This window comes from Hippocampus comes, unplaced genomic scaffold (assembly GCF_001891065.2).
Source record: "Hippocampus comes isolate QL1 unplaced genomic scaffold, H_comes_QL1_v1.1 scaffold191, whole genome shotgun sequence".
In the NCBI taxonomy this organism is placed as follows: domain Eukaryota; kingdom Metazoa; phylum Chordata; class Actinopteri; order Syngnathiformes; family Syngnathidae; genus Hippocampus; species Hippocampus comes.
In genome coordinates, this window is record NW_017805151.1 from 305,871 (window position 1) to 318,754 (window position 12,884).

Below are 12,884 nucleotides of genomic sequence, written 5' to 3' on the forward strand. Positions count from 1 at the left end.
ACACACACACACACACACACACACACACACACACACACAGTATATATAATTTTTTATTTTTTCCGGAATTTTCAGAAAAGTCCACTTTCATCTCTGATAAATAAACGAGGTACGCAGTGACAACAGGAACAATGATGCGTGGGGGGTAAAAAAACCACCAGGCCTCTTTACCTACACTTCACTCAGCCACTCTCTCATTTCCTCCTGGTCCATCCAGCCCTTTTCATTGGCCTTAATGATGACTCCGGCTGGAAACTTTTGTCGAAGCAACATCTTCCTCTTAAAAATCACCATAGGTGGCAGTTTCTGTCCATTACCATGGAAACCAAGCACAATAGGAAAAGCCGACCTCATGCGCCCCTTTTTGGTCAGCTTTTCCTTGTAGTCTGCCGGATGTTGCTGCACCACGATATTCTTTTCCCCGGATGGATAGGTGGTGCCGTTTAATAAAACGAAAGTACCAAGCACTATGGATTCATTGATCTTGAATTCTCTCGCGGCTGATTCCCATGTTCTTCCGTGTAACCGACAGTTTGCGGTTTAAACGGTGCTTCAGGTGCCCTTCGCCAAATTGATGTTGTTTTGCACAATGCACATAACGGCACCATTCCCTACTGGGAGCGTGCCTTTAGCGTCCTCTTTCACGCGCACACTTCCCCCTTTCAGGTCCACGTGCTGTCCTCAGTCATGTCCGCCTTTCCTCTCTATAACCAGTGTGTCCGCACAACATCAGTCAATCAAGCAAAGCGCTCATTAAGTCACATAACCTTCACAGATTTTGGAAGTCGGTGCACATATAAAGCGCCTCGTCCATTTTGGAGGAAGTGTAAGACTTTTAAGTGTGCCTTATGATCATGAAAATACACAACGTCGCGGCTTCCTGCAGACGTTTAACAGAGCCCTGTCCCAGTGCGTTTGATCTTTGGCTATGAAAATCGGTAGGTACGTGGAGTAGCACCTCAAGACAGACAAAAAAAAAAAAAACTAAGGTTGCTAAACCCTAAAATGGACAGGAACTGAGCTATTTTTAATACAGATTTTGGCCCATTTTGCATTTTCACACTGGTCATACTTTTGTCCCCTTTTCCTAGACGATTAACCCACTTGACTTCAAAGTTTGGCGCGACCATTTCAACAGCGGGTACAAGGGACAGCTTTTGATAAACTATTATGACAAAGACAGGAATCACATTTTCCATATCATAATTCCTTCTTAATGAAGCATCCTGGGTTTTACGTTTCACCACTAGTAGATCCACCAAAATTAGGATGCATATGTACCAGCCCGGGCGGCCCGGTAGTCCAGTGGTTAGCACGTCGACTTCACAGTGCAGAGGTACCGGGTTCAATTCCAGCTCCGGCCTCCCTGTGTGGAGTTTGCATGTTCTCCCCGGGCCTGCGTGGGTTTTCTCCGGGTACTCCGGTTTCCTCCCACATTCCAAAAACATGCATGGTAGGCTGATTGAACACTCTAAGTTGTCCCTAGGTGTGAATGTGAGCGTGGTTGGTTGTTCGTCTCTGTGTGCCCTGCGATTGGCTGGCAACCGATTCAGGGTGTCCCCCGCCTACTGCCCGGAGACAGCTGGGATAGGCTTCAGCACCCCCCGCGACCCTAGTGAGGATCAAGCGGTTCGGAAGATGAATGAATGAATGAATGAATGTACCAGCCCACGTCTTTCAGAGCCATATGCTAAACCAAACAAGAAGTCCGTCATTTTGATTGACTTTGGGATTTGTTGCCATTTTTTGGCCTTGTATAGAGGTCGTATTTGAACAAACCCTCCTAGAGAATTTTTCCGATGGTCTTCACACTTTGCCTGTTACAATAGAGGTTTGAGATTTTAAGTTATTAAAGCTTTTGATTTCATTGCACACTGATGTGACAGCAATGCACCATTTACGGAGAAATATAATGTTCTTTTTGAAAGTTTAAACATGGATGACAACTCATTAGACTATACACACATATCAGATCTGGCATGAATTTAAATATTTTTCTTATTCCTTCTGTAATTTTCGTTAAAAGCGCACCCTACAAATTTTATCTAAAAGTATTCCTGGCTGTATGTTTCACCTAGATTTGTGAAAATTCAGTGGCATATTTAAGAGTCCAACTCCGACAAAAAAGTATTTTTGCGCCATCTGCTAAAGCTAACAGGAAGTCCAGCATTTAGACTTTATTTTGAAATTGGGCATAATTTTTGACTTTTAAAAGGCCATATTTTCACAAACTCCCCCAAGAGAATTCATCTGATCGTATTCAATCTTTGGGTGTTTCATCTAAACATGTTTACGGTGAAAAGTTAATGAAAGCTTTTTATTTCGTTGCAGTCGCGATGCGCCATTTGCAAAGAAATATCATGCTATTTTTAGGGTCTAAAGCTGGGCAAAAATTCATGAATGTGTACACACATCAGGCCCAACAAAACATTGATATTTTCGACGGTCATTGTGCAGTTTCTGAAAAATGTCTTTGTAGTGCCCCGTGGTTGAAAGTTTCATCTCAAGCTACAAAAAAATAGGTAGCATATGTAGCTGCTCAAGACATCCAAAAAATGTTTTTTTTTGAGTCATACCCTAAACCAGGGGTCGACAACACGCGGCCCCAGAGCCGCATGCAGCTCTGTAGCGACATCTAGTGGCTCCCTGGAGCTTTATAAAAAATGTTTGAAAATGGAAAAAGATTTTGATAGTAGGCTAATATAGCTCAAATAGAAAAAGATACATGTTGCAGCTCCGAAAAAGGAGAGCTGTGATGTTGTTTTTTTTAAAACGTACACTTTATTTATGCTTTTAACAGTCTCGACAAACAGACACGTCTGCGGCCGACTCCGTGCCTTCTCTCTTCACGTTCGACTTGAGAGGCGTTCAAAGACAGCCTCAGAAAAACGGAAATTAATTATCACTTCACGGACACTGAGAAAAGCGAAAACAATGCACCAAAACAAAAGAGGAAATTACAAAATAAATTCAATGGGGGCGTTTGTGAAAACACATCAAAGGAATGAATAACAAACAATTCTGAGACAGTCCAGTCTCATACATACAAACAGCATGTGTTTCCTTCATTGTAAATTTTATAGAAGGCTTTTATTTTTTTGCGGCTCCAGACATATTTGTTTTTTTGTTTTTTTTTGTCCTATATGGCTCTTTCAACATTTTGGGTTGCCGACCCCTGCCCTAAACCTAATCGGAACATTTTGATTTTACCACTAATATCTGGCAACAGTCAGGTGTAATTAAGTCGATTTTTGTTGTTGGGTTTTTGGGGGAGATTTTGGGCGACCTTAATTAGCGATTGAACATTATTTCATGACGACGTTCTGTTGTTGAAGTTAGGAGCAACATTTTATTAACTTTGACTTGAGGCATATCTGGGCAAGATTTATCATTTGTATGTGTACAGGAAGATGTCATAACTGAATAAACATTTTTTCTCTCTGTTTTTTATTCCTAATTCCAACAGCATAATAATACCAAGGTTACACAATGATAGCTTATTAAAACATTGCAATTTTCATTTTTATAAAAAGACATTAAATTAATATTTAACACAACTGAGTTGCATGGCCCATTCAAAAAATGAATTGCCTACCTGTGAATTGCAGTATGGGACCCTGTGATCAGCTAGCTAACTTCACACAGTTCTCTACGGCAGTCGTCCGCAGTCCACTCTTTTTTTCCCACTATGGACCGCTTTCGGACATATTTTGAAGTACTGTCAAAGCCGTGACACAGTGACATTGAGCTATACATCTCACCGGAGACCCTCCTGCATGCATTGGGCCAACGTCTCACAGCAAATGAGTTTTAGCGGTGAGCCAGCCACAAAAACCATTGTTTGCACCACAAAGGTGAACCTCCACATGAAAGCAAAACAAGTAATACTGTACATCAGGGGGGGTCAAACTCATTTTTGTCACGGGCAACATCATAGTTATGGTTTCCTTCAGATGGCCGTTATGACTATGAACCCAAAGTATTTTATATTCTGTATGTCCCCAAGTTGTGTGGGAAATGGGAATGAGCTCTGGTGTTTCGTGGAGTAGTTTTCTGTCAATTTATGTGTTCCGCTGTTGGTTGGTTTTGCTTGCGAATTTCACATTTCAATCTTGCACCATGGTCACGGCTAATATGGCCCTGCCAAATGCAGCTCAAACATACTCCCCTTTTCTTTAATTCGAAACACTTAGTCCATGTGTTTCTTCTTTCGAAACAGCTTACAGTTTTCCAGCAATTGTTCAGTTGAGCAGCAAATGCAGCGGCCAGTTTCATTAACTTTGAATGAGCGTTGCTGCTTAATGGAGTCACTATGCTAGCCGCTGCATTCCCCCTCACTCTGTTGCCCGGCACTGACTTGCCTCGACTTAATGGTGTTGAGTTAGGGCTCGAGCAATGCAGATTGCCAAAGAATGGTTCTGGAAGAATTCTTACATGCCATTCTATGAATTGCACCAACAAAACCAGCTCTGTATCGTGTGAACTCCATAATGTTGTGAGCCTTGCCGGCATTCTCGAAGTTATAGCACAACATAGCCACGGTTACCCTCATATTCACAGGCATATCCTGTTCCTGCACATACTACAACTCTTCCATGATATTACAGAGAGGACGAGCAGAAATAGGGCAAAGTTATGAAGTGCTTCTGTGTCTTCTGCTCGTATTGTTTGCCATAACAGAGCCTTACTGATTTATGGAGCGGCAGTTTTGTAAGGATTTCCAAAACAATCCTACAGCAAAACCTTTTGCCACAGCACAGCCACAATTTGAAGCCATGTGTTGACACCTCTGCACCATTCATGAGGTTGGCCTCAGGTGAATTGCCCCAAATAATACAAACTGTCTGCAATTGGCCGGCAACCGGTTCAGGGTGTCCCCGCCTATTGCCCGAAGACAGCTGGGATAGGCTCCAGCACCCCCCCCCCCGCGACCCTAGTGAGGATAAAGCGGTTCGGAAAATGAATGAATGAATGAATACAAACTGTCTGCTGCCGTTGCTTTACTTTTCACTCCTTGTTCAAATGCTTTTATGAAAGTTCTATAGTTCAGTGTTTTTCAACCGGTGTGCCGCGGCACACTGGTGTGCCGCGAGACATTGTCAGGTGTGCCGCGGGAAAATATCCAATTTTTATGCCTGTGCGGTCTTTCGCCCAGAAAGTAATCATGTAGTACCCTCCCATACCGCTAGGGAGCAGCAACAGCTAGCCAATTGTCTTGTGTTTCGACGAGAGACAAGCGAATTTGTGACGCATGAATGCAGGATGACGGTGAAACAATAAATATGAAAGATGATAAAATACTGTTTTGTTTGTGTTCATTTGATTCCAATTCAAGCTGTTATAACATCATTCTTCAATGTTAAAAACGGTTATAGTAACAATATAACACGTTAATTGGTAAAATAAGCGGGGGGGGGGGCCACATTTTCAGCTAGTTGTGGGCCGCGAGATTTTTTTTCAATGAAAAAAGTGTGCCTTGGCTCAAAAAAGTTTGAAAAACACTGCTATAGTTGCTGAGGATTGCCATCAAAAATAGGAATGTCTCTTGGTGGGTGTGTCATTGAGTGTTGCTAGTTCATTAATGCTACTGTAATCTCTTTTTTTCTGCACATAATGGTCAAAAGGTCTCCAGGCACCTGGAGAGTAGTTAATGAATGAGATTGCGTTTCATTTTGTTTTGACAGTTGATTTATTTCAACATCTTTTCTGTTTTGTCCCACTAAAAGGTGTTCCTGGTGTTCCTGTTGTGTTTCATTTGCTTTCATGGTTTTTCAGGAGGTGGTGCTGTTGTCTTGTGTTTGATGCATCCTATTTCTTTCGTCTCACATCCGCTGTTTTATTTTCCGTTGTGGCATTTTTAATCTGTTTTTTTTTGTGCCGTTTACGGGTCATTTTCATGATGGGGTTTGAACACCGACTTTTCTTCAGTGCACTCTTTGCTTTTGAATATGCTGACAGTCTTCATTCATTTACAATGCCCAATCTTGTTTCAAATGCTGGCAGTTCAGCCTCCAAATCAAGCATCTCACTTGTACTCCTTAGTTTTGCTTCTTTTTCCTTCCACAGCATGTCGCTCTATGAATACTTTCATACGAACCAGCACTGCAACTCTTTCTGCTGCTGCCTTTAGCTTCAGCAGATAAAGCAATGTTGCTTTTTTGGCTGCTTTTGCTGGTTATGTTTAGCATGCTTTCTTCAAGAGAGGGTTCCTCATTGTCATCGTTTTCATTTGCATTTTTTCTTTGTGTGTATTTGCATTCATGCTTTAATATACAAGAGTGAGAAAGCCATTAAGTGACATTTGAAAACCTCATCTTTTTTTTTTGGCATCATTGTGGTTTTAAACCATATTTTGTGCTTTTCATCCTCTTCAAAAGACAATAATCCCTTCAATGAATCATGTCCATCTTTAACATCGTTACACAACCTTTTCATTTCATCAGGAGCATTTACCACCTGTTTTTTCACCATCAGTCATAAATTCATTCATTTCTCCCCTCATGTTATCTGCTTTATTAAGTGTATATTTTCTATTAGTTTGTAACTTTTTCAACCAAACACTTTTATGTTAACAATATGTTTTTGAGTTCTTGCACCATTAATCACTTCATTTTTCAGTATTTGTGACCACGTGCAAAGCGCATGCTTCCATTGTATGTACCAACATTAAACGCAATGCAGAGTTGACTTTAGGTGAGCAAACTAAATTAGGTCAACGAGTCACGTGTTCCAGCGCAATCTGCGGAAACACAAACGCCCGAAACAATCACGTGCACAGGGTGATCAGTCACCAAAGCATTGCATTGTTTTAATGTGTGCACGCAATAGGTCACTGATAATGTTGTGCGCTACACATACCTCATATTGGGCACCTAAATTGTAAATCCTAACAATGGTCTGCGGTGCGCCAGTCCAGCTCTGTGGTCAGTAGTGCTCCTCTGGATTAGCCATGCTCGCAGCCACCACAGCTGCCTGCTGTAGTCTATCATCATGGACTGCTCCTCCACACAGTGGTTTCCCCCATCGTCACATCCAGTCTTCACCCGCTGCTGCCTCTAAACTCAGTCTGATCGAGCAGGTTTTTGACAATAAAATAGCCAGTCTAATGCTTGGTTAGTGAAATGTTGCTCGATGTAGCTCGGTCTGATGTGCTGGCTGCTTTGTTTACTTGTAGCTTTGTTGTGTCCATCGACGGAGAGTCCATTGGCCATTTTCAAAGATATATAGTGTATTTCATCACTTTCCAAGACGTAAAAATTCCATGAAATATAAAGCGTCTGGTCACTACAAAACTCCGCCAAAGTTTTCAAAACCTTGTGTGTATTTTTTCCCCTACAACTTTAGGTACACCTTAACTTTACTGTACAGTACTATACTCTTACAACAGTGCTCAATGACATAAGTTGGGATATTTACAAGGAATTCAAAGGCTTTCTCAAAGTTTCTCATCCCTGCCGGAGGTGTGACTGTTCTTTAATGGCTGTGTTGTTGTTGTGTATGTCTCCTTGACTTACTTACAGTCAGCCGCCCGCATCTCCGAGCACACAAGAGGCCATTCAGGGCATGTTGTCTATGGCCAACTTGTCGTCGTCAGACAACTTGCAGCAACAGTGGAGCAGCAATCAGTCGAGAAACAACAGTCAGTCAAAGAACATCTGGCAAATGCACAGCTCACTGACTAAGAAGGCCAGTAAAGGAGTCGGCATTGGTCGCAACAGCAACAGCAAGCAGTCCACTAAACACTTGAAAAAACCCCAGAAGAGTTGCTCCATTGAGAGTCTTGATTATGATGACCAGGATCACATGGATGCATGCTTTAAAGACTCCGATTATGGTAAGGATCAAAATCAACACATATTCCTCCTTGTGTTTTAATTTCACCATGTGCCAAAGAAAACGGACAGCTGTGGCCAAAGGTTTTGGCGTAATTTATCACTGTTCACTTATCAAATATATGTACAAAAATTCAATACTTACAACGTTGACATATTTTCAGAACAGTGCAAATCTCTTTTTTTTGAAACTCAGAAATAGGTTGAATCGTTCATTGCAACGACAAGCAAAACACAAACCTGAACACTTAAGCAGCAGTGTCAGTAAAACAGAATTTGAATCACGGTTGAAAAATCTGCCCTCTACTATTGAAGTAACCGCCATCAAACAGAAAGAAATCAGTGATAATCTTACAGTTTGAGCCCTGCGAGTCCCAGGGACTCGCTGATCAGAAAAGTATGAGTCCCATTATGCATTTAGAGAGTCCCAAATTTCGAATTCTGAAATGATTTACTTAGTCAATTGCATATGATAATAACACAAACAACAACAATATACATTGATAATAGGTTTATTTCTTAGAAACAAATGCTGCAAACATTTAAATAACTCAGGCATACAAGATTTGCTGAGAAATAGGTTCTAATTTCATCCCACAGTTGAGTCTTTGAGTTCATATCTCCGCGATAAACTTTTGCAACACTTGTTTTAACGTTACACAGCTTTGCAATCGTCTGCTTTCCACGAGGTGAAGGCCGATCTCGCCAATCTCGTCTCGCGAGAACGGAAATCTCGTCACGCGAGATTATTTAACGCGAGATCAAAACAACAATGGCGGCGATGGTCAAACTGCGATCGTTGCTGGAAAAAAACATTTACCGTAGTTTTTTTTTTTTTGACTGAGAAATTTCCTTGCATCGCAAAAACGCACATTGTTTGGAACTGTGCATCTGGCGGGAAAATTATGTGTCTAGGACGTGGGACGCAGAGGTCACAAGATGGCTGAGAAATGCTTTAATATACAAGAGTAAAAACGATTGTATTGCTTGAATGTCGTGTCTCATGATTTAACGTCCAATGTTGCATCTTTCATCAGTTTATCCGTCATTGGAGTCTGAGGAGGATAATCCCATTTTCAAATCCAGATCCAAAAAAAGGAAAAACAGTGATGACATTCCATACAGCCCAACAGGTCTTGATTACTGTTGGTCCATAACATTTGACTCGCATGATATTTCTTTTGTAGTTGAAGTCTTTATTTCAATCTCCTCGCAGCTCGCGTGGGACCTTCAGTTCCTCGACAGGAAAGGCCTGCGAGAGAAGGAGCTCGCGTAGCCTCCATAGAAACAGGCTTGGCTGCTGCTGCAGCAAAGCTTTCTCATCAGGTGTGTAAAGTCAAGGGTCATGAATGTCGTTTCAAATTCTGCTCAGCAAATCGAGTAATGTTAACCACATTGTCAAACCACGTCAACAGGAGGAACAGCAAAAAACAAAGAAGAAGAAAGTCAAAAAGAAGACACTGATAGAAGAGCCACTAAAAATCTCTCAAGATAGTAGCTCGACAGATCACAATCTGGACTCCCAAGACGGCAGCCTTACAGATAATGAATTGAACAGCGAAACAGTGAAGTCGCCACGAGTGCCGCAGCCCATGAAGCCGGGGGGATTTCTCAGCCAAAGGCGACCGTCGATGTCTTCGAACATCAACTCTATGACAAAAGGGGATCGTGGAGTTTCTGCAGAAGCTAAAGGTGAGTGACTGTGACAGAATGAACCTTTTTGCCAAGATAATGGTGCAAAATTCTGTTGCCAGGTTTATTTCCAGGTCCAAAAAGCAGTAGCGGCTGGTGGCGTTTTCTCCATGGCTGTGCTATGTACAGTAGGAGGAAAAAGAATGTGAACCCTTTGGAATATCTTACATTTCTACATTAATTAGTCACAAAACATAGTTTTTGTCTAAATCACAAGAATGATAAACGAATAATTTGCTTAATAGTAACACCACACAATTAACATATTTTCCGCACCATAAATGGCTACTTTTTTTGTTCGACACTTTGAACCCTGTGGCTTGAACGGTGATATTACTAATTTCTGGGATTTTACAGGCGAACCAGTTTCATGCCGCCGATATTTTTTTACCCGCCCTCGGTTGTGGTCATTCACGAGATTGGAGGGGTGTCCCTGCAGATAGGAAGCCTCAATGCGCGCGCTGTAGCAACCGACGTGCTTATGACGCTGCCACGTTGGGAGTGACAATGGGCCATTCATTACTGTGTTTTTCAAACCCTGTGCTGCGGCACACTGGTATTGTCAGGTGTGCCATGGCAAATTATACAATATGTATGCCTGTGCGGTCGATCGCCTGTAAGAGTAATCATGTTGTACTCTTCCATACCGGTAGGGAGCAGCAGCAGCAGCTACAAAACTGCCTTATGCTTGGAGACAAGCAAAGTTTCTGACACGAGGCAATACAATGAAAGGTATCTTTCATTTATATTTAGGTTTACTGGAGATGCAACGACACCAATGTTCCCTCTAAGCTGCTCAACTGCGCACTGGTCGCACACTCTCAGTGCACAAGAAAACCTATCCACCGCAGTGAACGAACTGCATATGAATTAGATATGTAACTTTTTTTTTCTGTATCAATTTGCTACGTAATTCAGTGAGTGACAGGTGTCCAGCCAATCACACGATAGGATGCAATGACGCTGTGCAGCCAATCACGGCATTGACAGTACTTGCGCATGTTCTCTGCTCCATAACAAGAACTGTGCGGCGATGATAAGTGACGCTAATGCAAATCCTTCATCATGGCGAAACGACCGGGCAGCGAATGTGATACATCGACTCCCCAAACCAAAATAAGAATGAACTGCGGTTCTTTTAAGTTGGAATGGCTGTCGTAGTATGTGCAAAAACAAGCAGTGAAACTGGGTGAGATACAGTATTTTCTTTTTCGAGTGAGAAAGGTCTGCTCTGCAAAACAAAAAAAAGATGTCACCACATCTTCATGAAGTCATATAATTTGGAAACCCATCAACTTAATTGAAAATAATGCTGGAAACTCCAGATGTTTTGCCCAGCCATGTAAAAAAAATGCAATTAGATCATGTGGAGATACTCGATCACAGTCAGGTGAAATGGCTCGCAAGAGGACTGGTCCTTCATTGTTTGTTTTACCCGAATGGGCCCCAGATTATTTTGTACAGGAATAGTTTGGCCCCAAGGTCAGAAAGGTTAAGAACTCCTGATTTAGATGACCATGAGACTCCAGATTCTGACAAATCTATGCACGAATTAAGAACATCCAAAGGGCTCACATTTTTTCCACCAACTGTATATACAGTGTGGGTAATTTTATAGAATTTGATCTGGAATGGAAAAGACACCAGGAAAACCTTTTTTTTTTTTTTTTTTTTTAATCGCCAAAATTTTTTGCGTATATGCCTCATAGACTGAAAGAACCATGCTTCAAGTCCTATTCTCCAAAAGTGATTTAAAATTTTTGGCATCCATTGTAAAAGTAAAGACAAAAGTGCTGAATGGTAACAACAAATACCACTTCATAAAAATTCTGTGAGTTGCACAATTTAAATATTTTGGCCTGAAAATTTGGCCAATACAAATGCATAAATGATCCTAATTACTCATTAAGCCCAGAACATTCTTGTCTTGTTTCATCTTTATACAGTTATACTTATGATAAAGGCTTGCAATCATTCCATTATTTTCACCAATTCATATATATCTCAGAAATAGCATCGTTGTGTTTGCTTTCTGCCATTGTGTGAACACCAAATTCGCTTCTCATCCTGTCACTAAACCTTACAGGCCTATTTGTTCTATAGCAACAACATAATGGAATAAACGGTCAAGACAGCTTGAGTGACAGACAGCCCATTTGTAAAATAACCCCAAAAAAGGAATTCTTAAGATGGTAAGATGGATTAGCATTAGTTTTCATAGAAAATGGCATATTAAGCAATTGGATAAAAATCCTACACGTCCAAAAACTGAAATTAGCATCTTCAGGAAACAAGTTGCAAATTATGAAACTTCATTTGGAACACATAACAATGAAGGCATTTTAGCAGTGAAAGTTTAAGTTATTTTGCAATTCTTTTTTTCTTTTAGATGAGAAAAAATACTGCTGTTTGACTGACCAATGCCAATAATCTAAATATGTTGTTCAAATTAATAGATTTTGAAGAGATCATTGATCAAATGGTTTGTTTGTTACGGGTACTATCTTCCTTTGTTTTCACCTTTATTTTCTCATATAGGATTGGGCATGGCCTGACATCTCTCAGTATTTGAACTCGAGTTGGTCATTGTTGTCAGAATGCCAAGCTTTCTTCCATGCCTTCTGCCTCCAGCCCTCCTCTATGGGGTTACTTGGTATTTTTGGATACAAGGGCTCTTTTTTTTCCACTTTCATGTCCTGTTTGCTTCTGGTTACAAATTATGTTCCTCACATGACGCTACCACTCATAAAAGCATTAAATGTTGTTAGAGTTGCTGATGATGTAGTGGTGGACTTGCCTGACTTGTGTATGGGCAGCATGGCATCTGTTACCATTCAGTGACAGTGTGGATGTGGGCGTGAATGGTTGTGCCCTGCGAATGACTGGCAATCAGTTTCAGGGTGTAGTCCGCCTTCCACCCGAAGTCGACTGGGATAGGCTCCAGCAGCCCCTCCTTGACCCTTTTCAGGATAAGTGGTGTTGAAAATGGATGGAACTGTATTGAACGTGAAGTTAAATATTACACGAGTGTGTGTGTGTGTGTGTGTGTGTATATATATATATCTATATATATCTATATATCTATATGTATATATAGATATATAGATATATATATACACACACACACACACACACACACACACATATATATATATACACACACAATCCTCGTCTGACCCCTCGGGTGGTGTCCATCCCCCATTCAGCTCGGGTCCTCTACCAGAGGCCAGGAAGCTTGAGGGTTCTGCGCAGTATCCTTGATGTTCCCAGCACTGCACATTTCTGGACTGAGATGTCCGATGTTGTTCCCGGGATCTGTTGCAACCACTCATCTAGTTTGGGGGTCACTGCCCCGAGTGC

The 12,884-nt window shown here is 41.4% G+C and overlaps 1 protein-coding gene across 3 annotated transcripts in view; it reads left to right on the forward strand.

Moving 5' to 3' along the window:
- The window catches only part of phf2 (PHD finger protein 2), a 107,735-nt gene that overhangs the window by 90,746 nt on the left and 4,105 nt on the right, over nt 1–12,884 (forward strand). For all 3 annotated transcript variants that reach the window (XM_019868224.1, XM_019868222.1, XM_019868223.1), the window contains 4 exons: nt 7,521–7,834; nt 8,870–8,965; nt 9,049–9,158; nt 9,248–9,524. In XM_019868224.1, coding sequence (XP_019723783.1) covers nt 7,521–7,834; nt 8,870–8,965; nt 9,049–9,158; nt 9,248–9,524 — 797 coding nt within the window. The remainder of the gene's footprint in view (nt 1–7,520; nt 7,835–8,869; nt 8,966–9,048; nt 9,159–9,247; nt 9,525–12,884) is intronic.